The sequence below is a fragment of the Euleptes europaea genome, chromosome 1 (genome assembly GCF_029931775.1).
Source record: "Euleptes europaea isolate rEulEur1 chromosome 1, rEulEur1.hap1, whole genome shotgun sequence".
Classification (NCBI taxonomy): domain Eukaryota; kingdom Metazoa; phylum Chordata; class Lepidosauria; order Squamata; family Sphaerodactylidae; genus Euleptes; species Euleptes europaea.
Genome location: NC_079312.1, coordinates 128,662,647 through 128,684,940, shown reverse-complemented (window position 1 = coordinate 128,684,940; position 22,294 = coordinate 128,662,647). Strand labels below are relative to the sequence as shown.

Genomic DNA, 22,294 nt, shown 5'->3' with positions numbered 1-22,294 from the left:
CAGCCTTTCTGCCACTGCATTCAAGATGGTTTAAAATTCAAATAACTGCCTACAATAACACACTACTCAAAAGGGAAAGGGGTCAGGCATGGAAGAGAAAAACAAGCAAGTTCAGGTACCAGTTCTTAGATACCTTACACAGTTGGTTTGTAAGGAACAGATGGAATGGCTGGTATAGGAATTATAAATGATTCATGAGAGGTCTTTTTTCATAATTAGCCTTAAAATACAGATTTTTATCAGAGGGAGTGTAGGGCAGTGGAAGATTAATGTATTTATCTCAAGTGCATCCAGTAAATGTAGCTCAACAACTATGATATTTTTGCTTGGTCATTCATGGGTGTGTGTGCATGCATATGTATGTGCGCGCACAGAGAATCCCTCAATATGATAGTTTATTGAAGCAGCCCTTTAAGAAATCATCACTTCAAAATGAAAAGGTTAACTGTCATCTTCCTATGGAGCCTCACTCAGCATTAGTAAAGAATCATATCTTTCCTTTCCTTGCAATATTTTCAAATTCTCTGCCTCTGTTATATACAACTTCCAGATCCTACAGAATTAGTGCAGAGGGGTTTCTTTAAATCATAATGCTGGGCTCCCTAATCCATTTAACTCAACCCCAGCAGATTAAATCGGATGCCATATGGCTGAATGAGGTTAATATAATCCTTGGGGACTCAGGGATACCCCTAAGCTTTGGGCATGAGGCAGCGTGAATGCTTCTGCTCTGATATTCTCATGCCAGCCAGATCAAATCAGGATAAAATTTGCAACAGAAACCTTTGGTTTAGAAAAGGAGCGGATATCAGTCACAAGAAGGGAGCTAACGAATGTGAAATTTCTCTCTTGACCTAGAGGAGAATGAAACAAGGGAAAATGTCCTGTCCCTTTAATAGATGCTTAATGGAATTTTATTTACTTCCATACCATGAAAATCTTCAGCTGCCTATTTCCACATATTAAGCCTCTTTTAAAGGGGCAAGACATTTTTCTCCTGGCAGCCCTAGGAATTACCCCTCCCCTCCCCCAATCTTACCACCAGTTTCCCTCTTCATCATTCTTTTAGTCTCCTGGGAACATTTCGTAAATTGGAAGCAACTGATTGGAGTTATTTATTTGGTTCGTATATTTTTATCCTGCTTTTCCTCCAAGGAGTTTAGGGCAGTGTACATCATTCTCCACTCCTTCATTTGAACTCTGTGAGGTTAGGCTGAGAGAAAGTGACCGGCCCAAGGTCACAGAACAAGTTTCAAGGCAGCGTGGGGATTTGAATCTGGATCTCCCAGATCCTAGTCCAACACTCTTTCACACCGCATCTCTCTACCACTGAATGTACCACTAGTCTTTTAATCAATCCCTTCTAGGGATTGTAACTGTCAGATCTGGTTGTTCTATATCCGTGTTGGCGAACCTATGGCACGCGTGCCCGACCTGGCACGCGTAGCCCTCTCTGCCGGCACGCGGGTAAGTGGCTCGGGACGGGACCGAAAGTCCAGGCGGGCGAGGCAGCGACGGATGGAAGCGGTGGAGAGAGAGCCAGCCCGCTTCCCGAGGGACGGGGCGAGGAACCGGCAAGCCAGCAGCCAGGAAAAGACGGAGCGCAGAGACGCGGCGGCGCTCTGCCGCACCCCAGCTGTAGCCCCGCCGCCCGGTCGCGCCTGCGCCAGTCAGAGGACTTGGCTGGGGGCGTGGGGAGGAGGGCAGGATGTTTCAGCCCTCCCTCTAGTCCCGCCCCCAAGACCTTATTAGGGCTGAAACATCCTGCCCTCCTCCCCACGCCCCCAGCCAAGTCCTCTGACTGGCGCAGGCGCGACCGGGCGGCGGGGCTACAGCTGGGGTGCGGCAGCACGCCGCCGCGTCTCTGCGCTCCGTCTTTTCCTGGCTGCTGGCTTGCCGGTTCCTCGCCCCGTCCCTCGGGAAGCGGGCTGGCTCTCTCTCCACCTCTTCCATCCGTCGCTGCCTCGCCCGCCTGGACTTTCGGTCCCGTCCCGAGCCACTTACCCGCGTGCCGGCAGAGGAGGCTCCACCCCCACCAAAGGTCGACCACGAAGCCTCTCCTCACCGCCCCATTTCTGGTTTATTCCCCCCACACACACACACACAAGAGAGGTGGTGTGTGAGGTAAAGCGCCACCCTCCCCCTCCCCTCACAGCGCGGCCGGGTTTTGAATGCGCGCTCGAGGGCCGGCAGCGCCAAGGCGGGCGGCGAGGAGGAGGTCGGGGCTCGGGGTGGGGGGTGGGGGGTGGGGAAAGCAAAGTTTGATTCAAAACTCTGCATGGGGGTTATTGGCCATTTATGAATGGGAGGTTTTGCATTGGATTTGCCATTCAGATGCACATTTTCCCCATCCAGATCCTCAGAACTCAACAATAAGCCCCCTTGCAGAGTTTTTTTTCAGACGGAACCCTCTGAATATAGAGCAGGTTTTGCTTCATATATTTGCCTTAGGGTTGCCAGGTGTCTCTCCCCCAATCATTTACCTCTTTCCCTGATGGTTCAGTTACAAATATCAAGTTTCACTTTGAAGAAGAAGTTGGTTTTTATATGCCGACTTTCTCTACCACTTAAGGAAGAATCAAACCGGCTTTCAATCACCTTCCCCTCCCCACAACAGATACCCTGGCCATTTATGCATGGTCAGTTTTGATGTTCACTAAAAGCTCTTTTTTAAAATGCGAATTTAAAACTGCCTATTCACGGTCTCGAAGCAAAAGGAGAAATTCCACCCCTCCCACTCGCCTGCTCCTTTGTTCCTGTTTGCATAACCATTAGCATGTGCATAGCTAACCCGCCACTGTTATTTTGCATGGTTCCTTCAGGGGGATTCTTCAGGTTAAATTGCCGTGTTGGCACTTTGCGATATATAAGAGGGTTTGGGGTTGCAGTTTGGGCACTCAGTCTCTAAAAGGTTCGCCATCACTGTTCTATATCATTATGTTTATTAGAATTAAGAATTTGTCAATGCTCAGATTTCACCCTAGGGTACAATATGCAGAGCTGGAGATCAGGTTTCTGAAAATCAATTAAGAAAGCAGAACTGGTAACCTAAGATTAATGCCAAACTCCTAAGCTGTCATTCAGATCAGATGACACTTTCCACATACTTCCTGAGAGGTTGAAAATGATAAGGAGAAATTTGGTAAAATCCAGTTACTAATTTTGAGTTTTATATCTCTGTAATGTAGGACATTCTGACCGAGATCTGTTCCTGTTTAACCTCCCTCTACCCTTAGAATAGCAAGTTTCAGGTGTGTTTTCAGTAGAGCTTGGTGGACTCCATTTTAAAACTCTTGAGAGCCAATGTGGTGTAGTGGTTAAGAGCGGTGGACTCTAATCTGGAGAACTGGGTTTGATTCCCCACTCCTCCACATGAGCAGTGGACTCTTAATCTGGTGAACCAGGTTGGTTTCCCCACTCCTCCACATGAAGCCAGCTGGGTGACCATGGGCTAGTCACAGTTCGAGCTCTCTCAGCCTCACCTACCTCACAACGTGTCTGTTGCGGGGAGAGGAAGGGAAGGAGATTGTAAACTGGTTTGATTTTCCTTAAAAGGTAGGAAAAAATTGGCATATAAAAACCAACTCTTCTTCTTCTTGACTAAAGTAACGTGTGTGTACAGTATCAAAAGTTCTAATTATAGGAAAGACATTTGGAAAGTGAATTTCTTAATTCCTTTTTGAAGCCCGGGGCCTACAAGTGTGGAGAAGGAAGGAAATACGATGCGGATTACTGACTCCATCCTTTTGCTACAGCAAAAAATAGCGACCCAGACGTTTTGCTTACGACATTCCAGAGAAAGCAACGTGAGAGACAGAAATTCAATTAGCACCTCAGTGACAGCACTACTCCCTTCAGCTTTCCACTACACTGGGATGTATTAGAGCAATTAACCACACAGCTGCACTGTCCTAGGGAGGTCTGCTACTGAAAACAGACAGATGCACTTGGATCTCCTGCTACTTGTAGGAGCCTAAGGCAACCTGTCCCTCAGGCAGTAGCCATTAACAATCCACAGCCTTCTCACACGTTAGCACACAAATAGGTGATCAAAAAAAAAGGCAACTTGAAAATTTGGATGGGAAGCTTCATATCCTCACTGTGAGGGGAACAAGAGATGGATGAAATGCAGAGGGTTTAGACAATAACTATAAGCTATGCCTGCTCATTTAAGGGATTGAATATAGTTCCTAGTGTCTTCTGGAAAACTGGCTGGATTCATTCAACATCTGAATGGTCGCTAGGAAAAGCTGTGACTAATGTAGTAGGACTTTCATTCATAGGGTCGCCATGAGTCGGAAGCGACTTGACGGCACTTAACACACACACAATGTAGTAGGGCTGCCTTCGAATAGTCTTCAGAACTTTCAATGGATTCAGTATACAGAGGTCAGATTGTAAATGGGGACTTTCAACAGTAAGCCTGTTTCACCAGTGTTCAAACTGGCTTCCAGATTGTTTCCAAGAATTGTTTAAAGTTGAACTTGAAAGCCCCCAACAGCCTTCGACCAAGGTATCTGAAGGACTACCTTCGCCCGTACCTTTCAACCCATTAGTTGAAATCATAATTGCCAGTCCTTCTCTGGGGCCCCTTATAATCCAACTGCCCTTATAATCCAATTTTGCAGCCAGTTGCTAACGGATTTTTGTGTAATTTCAGACACTACCATTTGGGCTCCCAGATTTTTTTTTTTTTAACCTTTTCAGATAAAGCCGTTTGTGTCCCATTGGCAACCTGGTGCTCAGCCATTTTTTATGAAAACTACTTTCTCCTGTTTTCAGTGTGCTGTTTAAAATGTCTGGAGCACTTTTGAAAGGACCTCTTCCCCCCACACCACCACCTTTTTCTGCGGCGTGTTCTTCTTTGCCTTTTTTAAAATTTCTGACACCCCATTCCTGAGCTTTAGGCTGACAATAGCTCAGGATGAGCTATTGCTTGCGCCAGTGCCCGGGCTGCTTGTGCCGCTGTGAGAGGCAGGGACGCTGGTGTTGGGGTGTGCATGCTGGCCTCCCTGCGCTGCCATGGCAGCACAGCTCAGGGATGCCGGCTTGGCCTCCCGCCGACAGCCCACCGGTTCAAATCCCTGCGCCGCCATCTCAAGGGCATTCCCGGGCGTTCTGGGGGCGGAGCTGCTTCTTGACCCCTTTTGGGCCGGGAATACCCCCCTCTGAAACAGCATTGCTGTTCCAGGTTTTTGCTGGCGCAACTTCAGTTTTCAATGGGACAAAATGCCCCATTTTCACAGGAAAAATGTTTAAAGGCTTTTTTAAGCCTTTAAGTGGCCAGGGAACTGCTTTGGAGGCGCTGCCGCAGCACCTCAGCTACGCCGTTCCTAGCCGCTGCAAAGCTCAGGAATGAGCGGTGAGATTTGCGCTATAGTGGCAAAAGCAATCCAATGCAGCCCAATGCTGGCGATATAGCAATTCAGCTATATAGATATATAGAGCTGTAGCGCAAATCTCAGAACGTTCAGAAAAGGGTGTGAAGAAGAATGCTCTGTGGAGAAAAGCAGGGCAAAAAGCGGCGTTGTTTGAAATGGCCAGAGCACTTTAGACAGCTCATAGATGGATTGAAATGAGCAGTATGAAACGTCCATCTCTATATCACTTTACTTAGAAATGGGCCAACAATGGATGACATCTGGTTTCAAATGGTAATCTCAAAGGGGCCTGGGTCTCCCCACCTTCTAAAATTAGGGAGAGAATATAGAGAAATGTTTGTTGTTACCATCTTAGTTATCCATCAGGCTCCAGTGTATTCTGCCCTATGAACCTGAGCCTTTGTTGCTTATGTTTTGTTGTTACTTTTTTCTGAGGCTGTAGTACTTGCTAGTTTTGGTTTTAATGCCTTTTTAACTGTTGCTGCTTTTATCATTATTGAATACTTTTTATATTGTATTGTTTTAATGTTTAGTAAGCTGCCTTAAAGTCTTCTGTCCTGGCAAGTAAAGCAGCATACAAAATTTTAAAACGAATATAATCTTATTCTGAGAGAGAATTAGGGATGCTCCTGTGCAACCGTTTATTGCATTAATGCAAGTTATCTTCCTTGGATGGGAGCTAAAGACTGCATAACAGGAGTGGGATTTCTCTTGCCAACCCTACCTACTGGCATCCAGATGTCCAGCCAAACATCTGCAGCGAGCTCTACACCTACAGGTGTAGGCTTCTCCAGGCATTCAGGAACACTGCAAAAAAGTAAGATCTTGCCACATATAGGTGCCTGCAAGCATGAACTTGTACACATAGAGGGACCAATTTTGCGTTTCCATTCACCTCTATACACTTTCAGCAAATACACAGGCCAGCATCTGAAAGTTCAAAATGCTATTATTTGCCTCCTGATGAATATCAGGAGGGGTAAAAATATTCCACTGGTTTTATAACAAGTGAGCTGGTAGCTCAAGGTGTTAGTTGGGGGCCATTTGCAGCACAAAGAGTGCATGCTGGCAGGGCAACATCTGTCCTGATTGTATTGGAAGATGCTACAATCAGGGGTATCAGTAACTTAAATATTCTTACTGGTACTGTCTCTCTTGGGGGTTGTCTCGAAGCAGAAAAAGGGAGCTACCAGTTCAGCCGCTTTCTTACTGGTACTCTGTACCAATCAATACCAGCTTACTTTCTCCCCTGGCAACAACAGTTCACATGGATTCAGACCAACTTATGCACTAAGGAGGGTTTTGGAAAATCAAGGTGCTATATATGAGATAATCCAAAGTTTTGGAGTTTTTTGTGGTAGTTATGCATCCATTAATACATCTTGCTAAATAAGTCTCCGGATGCTGCCATTTCTACCCTAGATCAGTACCTTGCTGTGGTCAAGTAGCCAAAAGACAGTACATTGAAACTCTGAATCGTGTCAAGATGGAGGTGATGCTTGTTGGTGAAGGGGTTGCTCAGGGGGAGGAGGAGTTGCTTCCTACACTAAATGGGGTTTAGCTTTTTTCGAGATATACATTGAGGACCTTCGGGATACTGTTGGACCTAGCTCTATTATTAGAGAAGAAAGTGTCCATCGTGACCAAAAAAGCATTTTCCCAATTGAACTTAGCTCAAAGGCTGTCCCTTTAATTAGAGACCACTGATCTGACCACACTGATCCATACTATTGTAACCTTGAGGTTTGACTATTATAAGATGCTCTACATGGGTCTGCCCTTGAAGACAATTTAGATACTACAGTTGGTACAAAATGTAGCTGCTCATTTGCTGTCAGGATCAAGCTGCATAGAGCATATTACCGGTACTTCATTTTATGAACTTTGCATTAGTTGCGAATTTCTCCCTAGATCCAGCTCAAGGTGCTAGTGTTTAAAACCCTTCACTACCCTGGGACCTACTAACTTGAAGGATTGCTTGTCTAGATAGGAGCCCATGTAGCAACTTTGTTCTGCAAAACATCTATTGATCATCCCACCCCTGCTCCCCTTGAGGGTTCAATATGCTATTTGTTTGCAGGCAACTCTAGTCCTCTAAAATATCCTTCCAGAGGAAGTTGAGAAGTCCTCAACCCTGCTGAAATTTTGAAGGGGCTGTAAAACATAATTTTTAAAGAGGGCCTGTGGAATAACTTTATGTAAACCATGGGTTTTGTTGATTGTTGGTTAGGCTTAGACTGAGTCTGTTGATGGTTACTGACCTGTTGTATGGGTTATGTATTGCTATTTTTGTATTGTTCCAGCTGTGGGGTGGTTATTGTTTAATTTAGTATCGTTTGAATTGGTTTGATTTGTTACCTAGCTTGGGTCGCAGTTGTCTGGGGGGAAAAAATCAACATTCCTCTCTAACAGTGAGGCTCCAGGTTACCTCTGCTTTCCCATCTGTCTCCCTTCTGTAACCCTCGATCCCCAAGTATACATGTTGCATAAATGGGTGTTTGGAATACTTGCATTTATTGTGAGCATTCTAGTATTTATTGTTCCTGCAAGCTGGACATTATTCTAATGCTTGAGTGTATTTTATATTCTGCTCAACAATTCTGTTTTGAATATCTCTGGATGTCAGTGTGGTTTTCCAAACTTGCTTAGGTGTCTTATCCCTTGGTCAAGAAATCTCTTAAGAAGTTGTGTGTGTATCATCCCCAGTTTATACCAGGTGCAGCCTGAAGCTCCCTCTTAAGAGAGTGGAAGAAAGGATTCGTCTTGCCCTGGGATTCCTCGGCGTGAATTTGGATTGAACCAGATTGGGAAATGGGCCTCATTCATCCAAACATGTAACTAGTGCATTCATGTCTCTCCAACCACAGAGGGTGGTAACACCCCCATAGCTGTTACCCTCTGTAGGTTGGGCCCTGTGCTAAATGTCTTTGTTTCAGGAATTTAGCCCACCAGAATCCAGGAATAGGGCCTTTCCTGCAATTGAGTAATGCCTTCCTTGATGGGATACCAATGAGAACTCCCACGTGGTCTTCCATAGATTTTGTAATATATATTTATTTCAGAAGACATATCACTGGTGGTGATTCTACTTCTGTGTTGTGACCACTTTTGATTTAGGCATTTTTATGCTTGTTGGTTTTCTTAATGAATTGTGTGTGATTTTTTTGGGAGCACAGGTAGCTGCCTTGAGCCTTGGAAAGGCATGAGAAAAAATATTTTGAATGAATGAATTAATCAACTACAGTGAGTTCGTACATTCTGTTCCTAAGAGTATGGAGGGAAGGCCCTCAAGGGTGTTTTCTTTCTTTGACTTTTCAGACTTGCACTTAGCTGCTGAACTCGGCAAGACCCTGCTGGAGCGCAACAAAGAGCTGGAGGATTCTCTGCAACAGATGTACACGACCAATGAGGAGCAAGTCCAAGAGATAGAGGTACTCATGGCAGATGCTGGCAAAGCACATAACCATTTTGTTGCTGTTCCCAGTTAAACGTGGCAACTGAACACCTCTGTGTGTGTTTAGATGATATTTTAGTCACTTTAGCATAGTTATCATGAGCTGCTGCCAAGGAGATGTGTTACTGGGAGGAGGGGTGGAAAACATGTGGAGGAGGCTGAAAGAGAAAGATTAAAGCCTGCAAGAACATAGCAGACCAGTGAGACTGTGCCCGCTACCCCCAACCCATATGTTTTCATTCCATGCTACAGCTTTGGAAAGGGTCACTTTGAGTCTTTTTTGAGTCCCCCGATTAGTTTCTGGATAAGGCTTTGAAATTGGGTTAAACTGCGCTGTCCCCTCATGACCCCATACATCTGTTTCCCCCTACATTTCCCATAGATGTAAAAATCCCAGTCTTAAAAAAGGGATTTTGAAAAACCTCCAGTAATTCTACAGGTCTTGTACATTAAAAGGCAGAATGTTTTTTTCTTGAGGAAAATATTGACCATTCTGTACTGGAAATATTAGAGAGAATGAATAAGAATCAAGAAAAGGGGATTTTTGTCCGGCTTTTAGTACAGAAGTAACAGCTGTGGAAATAACTGCTTTATTTGAGGTAACCCTGTTTTTCTCCACAGTGTGTATAATCAGTACTACTACTGTGTATTGGAATGCTGGGAAAGCTGTATGAAGAAGGATGTAGCAAGAGAGGCTGCAGTGAAACACAGTTTAATGGACCACTGGGAAGGAATTGTCTTACTAGAGAAAAAACTGAATGTTAGGGCGATCAGCCAGGATATCACATCTGATTACAGCGCAGTCCTGAGTGGGGGGATGGTTACGGCAGGGACGGCGCAGATGTGCTGCCTCTTGAACGGCTTGCTGCCGGGCACAGCAAAGCTGAAAATGTTACTTTAAAGAAAACCCCATGAAACTCTCCATTGAGTACCATGGGGCTACACCACCTTTTTTGCAGGCGTAACTTGGAGTTTGCGGAAAGGGGCGTTCCCGGGCCGAAAGGGCTTAGGGAGCTGACTAAAATCAGCCCTGCCCCCAGGAATGCCCCCTTTGGCGCTAGTGCGACCCCCTGCACCAGAGCCATGGTACCGCGGCAGCTGAGCTAGCGCCCAGCTGAGACGCTGCAATGCCCCCCCCGCCGGCGTAAGTTCCCCTTCGCCAGCATAGATGCCAGTTTAGACGGTGTTAGTGGCATCTACACTGGCGCTGGGGTCACACCGGCTCCTATGCCCTTTTGCCCCCCCCCCGGTCAGAATTGCTCTGTTAATCACACAAATCTTAACTGAGTAACCGTTTGATTAAATCTGGTCACTGTTTCTCTAAAATGACATTGCAGAGCTGGAGAAATTGCAGAAGAGGGCAAGCAAGGTGATTAAGGTTTGACATGTTTCCTATAAAAAAAAAGGCTGAAGGCTCGAGGACTTTGCAGTGTAGAAATAAAGCTATGGGGGGGGCACACATGGTAGAAGTTTATAAAATTATGCATGCAGTAGATAAAGTGGGTAGAGAGGACTTTCTCTCCTGTAATGTGAGAACTTGGGCATCCAATGAAGATGGACAATTAGAGTTAGGGTAGACAAAATACTTCTTTACTCAACAAGTAAGTAAATTCTGGAATTTACTGTGAGTGGATGTAATGATGGCCACAAGCATTGATTGATTTAAAATGAGGTTAGATTCATGGAGGACATCATGGGAAGGAGACCAGGCCCTAGAATCATAGAATCATAGAGTTGGAAGGGACCACCAGGGCCATCAAGTCCAACCCCCTGCACAATGCAGGAAATTCACAACAACCTCCCCCCTCCACACCCCTAGTGACCAGAAGATGGCCAAGATGCCCTCCTTCTCATCATCTGCCTAAGGTCAAAGAATCAGCATTGCTGACAGATGGCCATCTAAACTCTTCTTAAAAACCTCCAGGGAAGGAGAGCTTATCACCTCCCGAGGAAGCCTGTTCCACTGAGGAACCACTCTAACTGTTAGAAAATTCTTCCTAATGTCTAGATGGAAACTCTTTTGATTTAATTTCAACCCGTTGGTTCTGGTCCGACCTTCTTGAGCAACAGAAAACAACTCAGCACCCTCCTCTATATGACAGCCCTTCAAGTACTTGAACATGGTTATCATATCCCCTCTCAGTCTTCTCCTCTTCAAGCTAAACATACCCAGCTCCTTCAACCTTTCCTCATATCCCTAAGAGGAAAGGCTGAGGGACTTGGGAATGTTTAGTCTGGAGAAGAGGAGGTTAAGGGGGGACATGATTGCTCTCTTTAAGTATTTGAAGGGCTGTCACTTAGAGGAGGGCAAGGAGCTGTCCCCGTTGGCAGCAGAGTATAGTACTCATAATAATGGGTTTAAATTACAGGTGGAAAGGTACGAGCTGGATATTAGGGGGAAATTTTTACAGTAAGAGTTGTTCAACAGTGGAATCAGCTACCTAGGGAGGTGGTGAGTTCCCCCTCACTGGCAGTCTTCAGGCAGAGGCTGGACAAAACTTGTCAGGGATGCTCTAGGCTGATCCTGCGTTGAACAGGGGGTTGGACTAGATGGCCTGTATGGCTCCTTCCAACTCTATGATTCTAAGGCTGTGGCCTCTGTGCCCTGTTTGTTGGCTTTCTGGGGTAACAACTGACTGGCTGCTGTGTGAGACAGGATCCTTGCTAGATGGACCACTGGTCTGATCCAACAGGGCTGTTCTTATGGGTTGGATGTACCCACTATAGAAGGGGCATTCTTCCTGTATGACAGAGAAGGGCAATGCTTCATCTAAGGTAATGGCTGCCATTTGTAATTTTTATACTAAAAATAATTGCTGTTTTTAAATGTGTTGCCTAGTTAATTGGGACTACGTTTTTAGTTGCTCACAAGCCTTTTAACTGAGTAATGTAATCTATTATTTGACCAACCATCAAAGCTTTGAAGAATAATTTTTGTGGTATTGTGTTTCTCATATTTTTGTGGGCGTCTTTTTTTCCTTTTCCCAGTATTTGACAAAACAGCTGGAAATGTTGCGGCATATGAATGAGCAGCACGCTAAGGTCTACGAGCAGTTGGATATGACAGCACGGGACCTAGAACTGGCCAATCAGAAGCTTGTGCTGGAGAGCAAAGCATCCCAGCAGAAGATACAATGGTAATGTTTCTTCTGGTGGGTCCTTTGGGTGGATTCACACAACCGGTTTTCCCCCCAGTATGAATTAACATCATATTAATGGATCATCAATGTAAGGTGACTTTTTTAAAAAGTCATTTTTGAAGAGGAAAGGAAAACCACATGATAACACATAGAGGTTAGCAATTTCGTAATGTTAATCTGTCATGAAAGCCAAGAGGACAAGAACATATTATGGAAGGTGTCTGCATTCTTCTTTGAAGCTATGTTGACCCTAAGAATATGTCTGCACCATTTTATGGGATATAAAAAACTGTAGACATGGTGTGCCTCTTCCTACTTTGATGTGGTTGCTTAGGGCTTTGCTTCGAGGTTTTGTCTCACAAAAGTGAGTAACTCATTCATAAGGCACTAATGTTCCTGCAGTGGACTTCAAGACGTGTAAGTAATTATCACAAAGGTCATTGCCTCCAGTCTTGCAAGATATATGCTGCTGCAAGTAAATTGACTCATACACTCGAGATACATGTGCCTTTTTGAATAATTCACTGCGGTGGCTACTCAAGAGTAAATGTACACGTTCAGACTCAAATGCTGTAACACTTGATGCAGGCACATCCTATGGTTTGCTGTGCTGTCTGACACCCTTAGTAACAAAACATCACAAAGCTTGATGTTATGCTAGGATGACTAGAAAATGGCCAAGAACAAATGTCCAGGACTGGAGCACAACTCTCCTCATTGCTGTTCTCACAGTTCACTCCCTGGAACAGTTTCCCTTCCCATCACTTGGTCCCAGTTACATCCAGATCTGCTCAAATCATATGAACACATGAAGCTGCCTTTTACTGAATCAGACTCTTGGTCCATCAAAGTCAGTATTGCCTATTCAGACGGGCAGCGGCTCTCCAGGGTCTTGGGCAGGGGTCTTTCATATCACCTACCTGCCTAGTCCCTTTAACTGGAGATGCCGGGGATTGAACCTGGGACCTTCTGCATGCCAAGCAGATGCTGTACCACTGAGCCACAGCCCCTCCCCATATGTAAAGTGTGGAGGTGGAGGATGCAAGTAGGGTGTCCTGACTCCTTCTTCCACCTTTGTTTCTGCAGTTCTTCCACCCCCCAATGTCTTTTGTCTTAGTCAGGCTAATTTCTATTATTTCAGTCTAGCTGGGGGAAGGACATTGTGGAATGAACTGTAAAAACAGTGATGCAGGTAGGGTGGATTGTTCAGCACCATCTGTACGTGTTCTTCATATTCTTTACATTGTACACTTTTTCATCCCACCCCATTTAGATGAGAATGGGACATATCTGCATTTAAAGATGTAAGTTTGCCACCATCACACATAGCTTGGACATTATTTACTACAGCATTTATTTATTTTGCAGAATACACATTTTAGACTATACCTGCTGCCAAAAGAACAATAGAAAAAAGAACAGATAAATGGATAACCTACAGTGAACAGGGCAAAAGAGAAATGCTTGACTGTAGACCCATGTGCATACTAAGAAACTGAGTCTTTGACAATTGAACAAAATGCCATAGAGTCCAATTGCCAAAGCAGCCATTTTCTCCAGGTGAATTGATCTCTATCAATTGGAGATCAATTGTAATAGCAGGAGATCTCCAGCTAGTACCTGGAGGTTGGCAACCCTAGATGGCAGAGCAAGGCCAGCATTGCAGTTCAGCTGTTCCCTGTGTGCATTTACTCTCTATATTGTAACCTGTCTACCTTCCTAGTGTCATACTATTCCTCAGGCTGAGATATCAGTCAGTTTAAAAAAAAAATTCTGCACACTTTTGAAACATGCCTTAAGGGAATGAACAAACAACCCCTGTATTCTTAACTATGAGTAATTTTAAGGGCGTTCACTGCAAAGTGACAGCAGGACACATTTTGCAGGCTGGGAATTCCAAATGATGACGCTGCAGGAAAAGGGGAGGCAGATGGGTAGCTTCCCCTGTTTCCCATGCTATACTTTACTTGCTGAAATAGTTAATCTGTACTTCTGCCTCAAGGTAATTTAACATTCTCTCTTTTCTTACTTAAAGTCTGACAGAAACCATCGAAGGACTGCAGAATCAGGTAGACGAACTACAAAAGCAAGTGGAAGAGCTGCAGAGCCTAGATCAGCTGCGTGTCCGCCGGGAGAAAAGAGAGCGACGCCGAACCATCCACACGTTCCCTTGCCTCAAGGAACTGTGCTCGAGTCCCAGGTACTCAGCAGGAATGGGAGTGGGGTGGGGGAAAACTTCCTCTTCTTAAATATTCTTCTGATGATTTTGATGGAGTACCTGTGACTTTTTAACTAAATTTGGCCCTTTGCATCTACCTTGGTCCTTGCCTGCTATACTTACTATAACATGTGTTGAAGGTAGATTCCGATGTTGCAGCAATTCCCAGCATCATCGTATTCCCCTTTTTGGCAGAGAAAGTTGGTATTTAGCACCTTAGATGCAGGATAGCTCTGTATCATTCTGAGAGCTCTGGCTTTGGGGAAAGGATTGATAGTGCTAGTTTGAAGAGGTATTTTGTGTACTTATGCCCTGGGAATTGCTGTTGGCAGGAAGCAGATAAGAGAAAGTTTCATTGTTGCCAATGCCTGCCTTTCTTGGAGTAGTACTGGCTGAGGCAGTGGGGAAGAATGCATATTTTAGAACCAGGATCAAACTTTTTTTTTTGCCAGCTAGGGTTTTTTTTGGGGGGGGCTTTCCTTCAGCTGCATACTGTGATGCCTGAGAGACAGCAGTGCCTAGCTATCCTTATTTGGTAGATGTGAAAATTCCCTGCAAACATTCTTCCATAAATTGTAAAAATAAGAATGCAAAAATCCACTTGTCAGATTCACATGTTAAACTCAATCACATTAACCTCTCTTCATATGGCTGACTACTACAAATCATGAGATGGGGCATGCTCTACCAGGTATGAGGCTCAGTGTGCATGAATGTCACTTCAGATAGCAGGGGGGCGGGGCCACAGGTTTTAGTAAAAGAGGGTGATTCAGCCCGATCCCTGTTTTTGGATTGGCAGCTCTGTATTTTAAGAGCATTTCTTTAGATTATTTTTCTATGCATCACAATATGTAGCAGTGTTATCAACACAGGTATTACCCCGGCCTTTTCTTTTTTTAAGCTAAATTTGTGTCCTTGTCATGTACACTGAGTACAGGGATCACTTAATTATCTATCAATACTCACATGGTGTGTAGAAATAGCAGGATGGCCAGAAATACAAGCGGTTCTCTGGAATAATTACTCGAGGTTCCATTATCACACGTGACGTGAAATGCAGTATGAGGGAAACCGGTTCTTCTGCTCTCCTTAAATGGTGCCCTAGTCAAGAAGGGGCCATACAGATGCATCTAAAGACAAGGATCACCACACTCTTAAAGCATGCTCACCATGTTGTCAGATGTATCTGTTCTTTCCACAGCATTTATGCACACCACTGATTAGCTGCTGGCTTTGATGTCAAGATCACAACTCCTCATGCCTCCTCCCCCATGGTAGTTTTGCAACTTTCTAAAAATTAAAGTTTTTTAAAAAATAAAGCCAGTGTGCCATATGAACTATTAATTGCATACACGTACAGGCAGCATTTAAACAGATTTTTTTAAAAGATGGACAACTCACATGAAGCGTGGGGGGGGGGGGAAACCAAGAGCATTTGAAACAGAGGCAAGTATCTCTTGTCAGTCGTAGCTCGTGTTCCTGTCACCTGAGAATCAAGTGTCACCTAGGAGCTCCCAGCACACGTCCACTTGACAGGACCCAGGGATGGGCCTAGGAACAATGTACCACGTTGTTTGCCCTCCAGTTCCCCACATGACATTTGCAAAGATAGAATATTTTTTAAAGCCATGGGAAATGCTGTGAAAGATAGACACACAACATCATGAGGGAACTGAGCAATTTAACCCCATTTCAAAGCCTTTTTCAGAAACTAATCTGAGGACTCAAAAAGGGAGATGGAGACCCTTTCTATAACAATGTGGGGACTTTCAATTTTGTGAGCTTGGCAAGAGGGGAGGGTTAAACCTCCTCTCCCCTTCCAGCCCAACTGATTCAGACTGAGGTCCTGCACAGCTGTATGTTGGCCGAAAACACTGCTGGGAAGATCCATTCACAGTTGTCCCATCATCTTGTCTGTTTTGATACTGAGGCCTTGTTTATCGTGATGAAGCCCACTTGTAAGTTCATGGCCCTTTGAACATGCGTCTCTAGTGGCCCCTCTGATGTCTCAGTTGAAACAGTTTCAACAGTTGACGACACAACAAACACAATCCACGGAGATCCAGCAAATACTGCTGTTTTAATGAAAGAGATAGTACAAGGGCATAAGCTAACCTTAGGCAAAATCTGTTCAGGGACTATGTAGATATATTCCCACAGTGCTTCAATAATACTTTACCCATAGTGTCTTCAGACTATTTTGAATATAAAATTTGCATGTGGATTTTGGAAGGTCATGTTGTTTTATAGCGGATTCTCAGTGCTTTCTCCTACCCAGCCTTTCCAAGTCTAGCATAGAGTCTCATCTCCCCTTCATCCATTTAAGTAATGAATGAATTGTGGGCTTTTATTAAGGTACAGAGAATGCTGACTGAGAAAACCACAGCTTGTTCCCCCTCCCCATATTGTAGAATAACTCTTGTAATTCCAGCTGGAGCATGCTTCTTGCCTTCTCACTAATTCTGAGCAGCTTCAAAGACTATGGCCTTTCAGGCAGGGAGGTTTCCCCGCGGTCACCCCCGCCAACTGCTTCGGGGCTTCCTTTTGATTATGCACGCCTGTCAGAGGTCGCCTTGCTCTCGCCGTGCGTTTTGCCCACATTTTCCAGATTCTGGCTAAAACAGCATCTGGAAAACACAGGCAAAATGCATGGGGAGAGCGAGGCGACCTCTGACAGGCGTGCATAATCAAAAGGAAGCCCCGAAGCAGTTGGCGGGGGTGACCGCGGGGAAACCTCCCTGCATGAAAGGCCTGTATAGCTAGCTTTTTTGAGGCTTAGAGACCAGCTTTAACAAATGAGCTGTCCTAGAATTATGCACTCATGTTTTGTGTCATGCCATGGCCTCCGGTCAGACCGGTTGAACAGATTCGTTTAGTGCTTCAAATATTTCCCTGGGAAATCAGAGCAAGCCCCCAGAAGCATCTCCAGTACTGCTACAATAAATGAATGTCTGTGTAGTTGTGTAACCTGCAACCATATATTGGATAATGCACATTATAAGCAGCACAGAGATGCAGTGCTGAGAGCACTTCTGGGACTGTTTGAAAGGTTTTTTTTAAAACAACAACAATTAATCCATAATAAAATAATATTTTTCCTTCAAATCCTTCCTTGAAATTCTTTTTTCCATGAGGAAAGTAAGCCTAAAGAAAGCGCAAACTAATTTGTTCAAATTCATACTTGTTACGCTTTCCTCTGAGGACACGCAAAGAGATGTGCCAAAGGTCACAGTTCTCCCGTCAGTCTGTAAAAGGCTAATTATGGGTGCCGCCACAATTTGGATTGGGACGGGATTTAACCCTAATCGAAACCAGGATCCCTGTGCTGTTTCTAGAATTTTAAAGGAAAAAAGACAGGTCCTTTAAAAGAAATTCCCATTAAAATTCTAACATAACAGTGCAGGGAGCCTAGTCCTGTTTAGCGTTGATTGAAGAGTTAAATCCCCTCTTCTTTGCCCTCACGACTCTGTCCAAGTCACAGTCGCACACATGTGCCGTTTACCTTTTCCAGACTGATGAACAGTGTTCGTGATGTCTGTTTGTGCCCCTGTTCTCCCCCCGCCCCCCCGGCCAGATGAAATTTAGATTGTGTTTCTCAGGGCAGGCACCTGAATTATTCAGGCTATGTTGTACTAAAAAGCCTTATGCCGGTGCTATATACATTAATAATATGTATGCAAAGGGGGTGAATGGGTATTCATATATAAGCCCATCTGATCTTAAAGCAACAGCGCAAGGTTTCTTCAGGAGCGAAATTAAGTTAAATCAGTAGCTATGGTTGGTCTGGTAATAGAACTCAGTATGGAGTGCAGAGAAATGGCTGCCATGAGGGAAAAGAGCAAGCAGCCCCCCTGATGTGCCATTGTGCAGTTAACAAGGTACCAATGCTGGACCATGTTAGCACCCCCACAGGGGTAAGAGGGAAGTCCCTGCCATTGTTGCAAAACTAATCATCTGTCCAAAGCCTCAGATGTATGATAGTACAGCAGTAGTTGGGACAGTATTTAGTGGTTGTAGAGCAGCCCAGTTTACTGCTAAGTTGAGATGTATAAATGTGTAAAGGTTGCTTCCACCCCACTTTCATTGTTCCTTTCAAGCCAGACCAGATGTCTGAAGAGCAGAGGCGTCTGGTTTCCACATGGTCCTTTTACAGGGTTAAGCCAGATGGGTTTCATTTCAGAAATGGCTTCTGCTGGCCTTTTCCTCCAGTATAAGGGCTGCCAGACTACATGCACAGTGACCGCTCCATTTGGTGCAGACGTGGTTTCTGGCAATGCCTTTCTCCTATTCCCTGATTACAACCTTCATTAGTGCTTGAGCAGAAGGAATAAATGATAGTACAGTTGAACTTTCCTAGCCTGCTTGGTTTACCTGCTGCTGACTATCCTTCCATTTTCCCTAAATGCACCTGTGCAGCATAGGAGGTTAGCTCCAGTATACACTTAGAAGAACTTTAGTACAGGAAAAAGGCAGACAATAGAGCAGCCTGATGTATTACCGTAAAAAGGTACATAGAGATAGAAGAAGAGTTGGTTTTTATATGCCGACATTTCTACCACTTCAGTTAACAATCACCTTCCCTTCCCCTCCCCACAACAGACAACCTGTGAGGTAGGTAGGGCTGAGAGAGCTGTAAGAGAGCTGTGAGTAGCCCAAGGTCACCCAGCTGGCTTCATGTGGAGGAATGGGGAATCAAACCCGGTTCTCCAGATTACAGTTCACCGCTCCAAACCACCGCTCTTAACCATTACATCATGCTGGCTCTCATGGGGCATGGATCCTACCTATGCTGGAGGAACATGTCCAACCTGAGTGGCGCTTCCCACTTAAGATACATTTAAGTTGGAGGCAAGCTTCTTAGGCTGGAGAAGGGCTTCAGACTTTGCTTGGTGGAGTGATAGGATACAGGCAAATCTCTCACTCTCTCTTTCTGAACCTGAGGCACATGTTCAATGGAATCGCATGATAAGAACTCTTGTTCAACTATACTACTTCAGACTGCACATAGGGGAAATCACATTTGAAGGCTTCCTATGTGGGGGACCAGCCTCACATCCATAGTAAAATAGCATATTAGGGTTAAATAGATATTCCCTTGAGAAGTAAGCAAACAAGTGTCAACAAATGTAATTCCTTTATTATATGGAGATAATTTAGCCATGATTTCAGTGGTTTTACAGGTTGTTACGTTGCTAACTATTTTTGTTTCTTTTTTTAAATATCAGGTACGAGGATGCATTCCAGCTTCACAGTTCTTCCATGGAGTTCACTCAGATGCCCTTAGAGCGGGAGAACGAGCGACTGCAAGCAATGGTAAACTCCCTCCGGTCCCAAGTCAACCAGGAAAAGCAGCGGAAGGAGAGGGTGGAGAGAGAGTACACATCTGTCATCCAGGAGTACTCAGACCTTGAGCAGCGTGTGTGTGAGATGGAGAGCTGCAAGCTGCGTATTAAAGAGCTGGAGGCAGAGCTGTTGGAACTCCAGCAGATGAAACAAGTCAAGAAGTATCTCCTCAGCAGAGAGGACAACCTCTCGGAAGCCCTTCTGGAGCCTCTAAACAACGCCCCAGAAGCTGATTACATTGACCTTTCCGAGGAAGGTGGCGGTAAAAACCATGAATCTTCCATGGCAGCCTCTCCAAACCACCCAGTCCGGAAAAGCTGTAGTGACACAGCCCTGAATGTCATTGTGACCAAGGATGCTGTGAGCCGCCACGAGGGCAACTACACACTCCACGCCAACAATGTACGCAAGAGGGGAATGTCAATCCTGAGGGAGGTGGATGAGCAGTACCATGCCTTGCTAGAGAAGTATGAGGAGCTCCTCAGCAAGTGCCGACAGCACAAGGACGGTGTGCGTCACGCTGGAGTCCAGACCTCCCGCCCCATCTCCCGCGATAGCTCGTTTAGAGACTTCCGGGGAGAGGCTTATGAGCTAGACGAGCTCAAGACAATGGAGAAGAGCCTTAGCAAGCATGTGGAGGCCGTGGACAAGCGGCTCGAGCAAAGCCAGCCCGAGTACAAAGCCCTGTTTAAGGAGATATTCTCACGCATCCAGAAGACGAAAGCAGACATCAACGCCACCAAGGTGAAAAAGAAGACCAGCAAATGAATCCGATAGCCAGGTCCATCTGCCACAAGCATCCAGCTCTTCCCTTTGGCCCCAGGAAATTTTGGTCTGGCCTCCGAGGCCCGGATGCTTCTCACTTTGTTCTCTTGCCCGGGGAGCCCAAGGAGTATTCCAAAGGAGCCTCTTGGAGCGTTTCAAGGGTGGGAAGAACTCAAGACACATTCTTTAAGTCAGTGGCCAAGTTGCCAGGAACCCTGAATGTGCTGCAAAAACTAAATGTTGCCGTTGTAGTTGGTATCAGAGATTTTTACAAAGAATCCCCTTTATGGCACTATAGCAACCGGAAATTACAGAAAGGAAATTTCACCCACTAGTTTCACTTTCTTCTATAACCACTGATTAGTTTCCCGCAGTCAACATGGGATCAAGCTTGGATTTCTTACAGTGCCCTGTAAGAAACTCGTTTTGGTTTCAAGAAGGAACTTCAGAACATGCACTCTTTCTCTTCTGGTATTTCCTCCCCCCGCCTTTCCATATAAAGGACCCACAGATGCATCCGTGAGACTTTTGACTGGACTTTTCTCTTTCCTGAATGGAAAGGTGTTCTTCCCTGTTAAGCCATTCTCGTACCGGTCAGGTTTTTCGATATTTACAATGCGAGCTCATTGCAACTGGAAAAACTTGAAGAGAAATGTCAGACTGCTGTGACATCTTCATCAAGCACACCTAACTGTTCTGCGCATAGGCATAGGACAGCGTGAGCATAGGATTTACACTTTTTCATTTCAGTAAGTTGTCACTTCACTCCTTTATCCCGGGCTTTTCCAGAAGCCAAACAAGAAGTGCTATTACTGGCTTGGAGAGGCACGCTCACCTTTGATTGGGTGTTGACTTTCCATGCCTTGCTGTTTGAGCGGTTACCCTTCTTACTGACTTTTACAGCTGACTCCTAAGACATTACTTGCATGGGCTTGCTGAAACTGAACAGCGGTGACTCCTGTAGGCACATGAGCCAAACGCCCAAGTTCAGTTACCGCCACTAACTTGCCATTTACCGCACTAGTCCACAAATTTACTTGTTAGTTATGCTCCTTTTGTCAAGCTGCCTTCTCTCCTGAAGGCTTCTGTGCTTTATTCATGCATACACTTCACATTTGTACCACACATATACACACAAAAGGTCTCTTAGACTCAGGAATCATCAGTACCATTTCACAGAAATGCAAAATTGAACTTCTTTAAACACACACTAAGTGATATCTAGCTGGGGTCACCTGCATATATGAAGATAAAGCAGTATTATGTTTCATTAAGCATAGGGCACGCATACCAGAGTTCTCTTCTACAAGGGAACAATAGTAGCAATGACTTATTAACTTACCAAGCAGTATTATACTTGAAATTTTGGATCAGTTTCCGATTTTAGTTGCAGCTGAATGAAATCCAAAGTCTGAGGTGTTTCTTTGGAGTTTACTGTAAACAAGATTTCAATCTGCATTTTCATTATTTCCAACATGTTGTGATCATGTTCTCTAATTTTCCAGCACAGTACTTTCTTAACTGTGATCCTGAAGCCACATTCTTTAAAGTGTTCAGTATTAGGCCTGAGGAAGTAGATTGGGACTCGTGGCTCCTTACAGATGGCTGTTACAGTAGCAGGCTTTTGCCATTTCTGCCTCTTGCCATCCTTTTACATTTCATTTATATTGTCTCTGGTTTTGACCAAAATGATGGCACAAAGTGCCAGTTTTGTGAACTCAGTAAATACAGGGGGGGGGGGAATTGTGGAGGACCCAGTGTTAAGTCAAACCTGATGTGAGCATTTCCACTCATCCACCACCAGACCATCATCTCGCTATATGTTCTCTAGACTCTTGCTGTGGGATACTCTGGGGGGAGGGGTGTGTTTAGTCAATTAAGATCACTTTTGTAAAAAAAAAAAAGTATTTCAAGGTAGCCTGTCCAGGGGGCATTCTGTTCTGGATAGATTCTTCCTCTACTACTTAATGCCAAAACTTGTCTTCTTTTGTAC

The 22,294-nt window shown here is 44.8% G+C and overlaps 1 protein-coding gene across 1 annotated transcript in view; it reads left to right on the top strand.

Moving 5' to 3' along the window:
- CDR2L (cerebellar degeneration related protein 2 like) overlaps nt 1-20,324 on the top strand; it is a 37,097-nt gene extending 16,773 nt beyond the window's left edge. The window contains exons 2-5 of the mRNA XM_056859263.1: nt 8,700-8,812; nt 11,824-11,972; nt 14,011-14,175; nt 19,419-20,324. Coding sequence (XP_056715241.1) covers nt 8,700-8,812; nt 11,824-11,972; nt 14,011-14,175; nt 19,419-20,304 — 1,313 coding nt within the window. The 3' untranslated portion in view covers nt 20,305-20,324. The remainder of the gene's footprint in view (nt 1-8,699; nt 8,813-11,823; nt 11,973-14,010; nt 14,176-19,418) is intronic.
- The last annotated feature ends 1,970 nt before the right edge of the window (nt 20,325-22,294 follow it).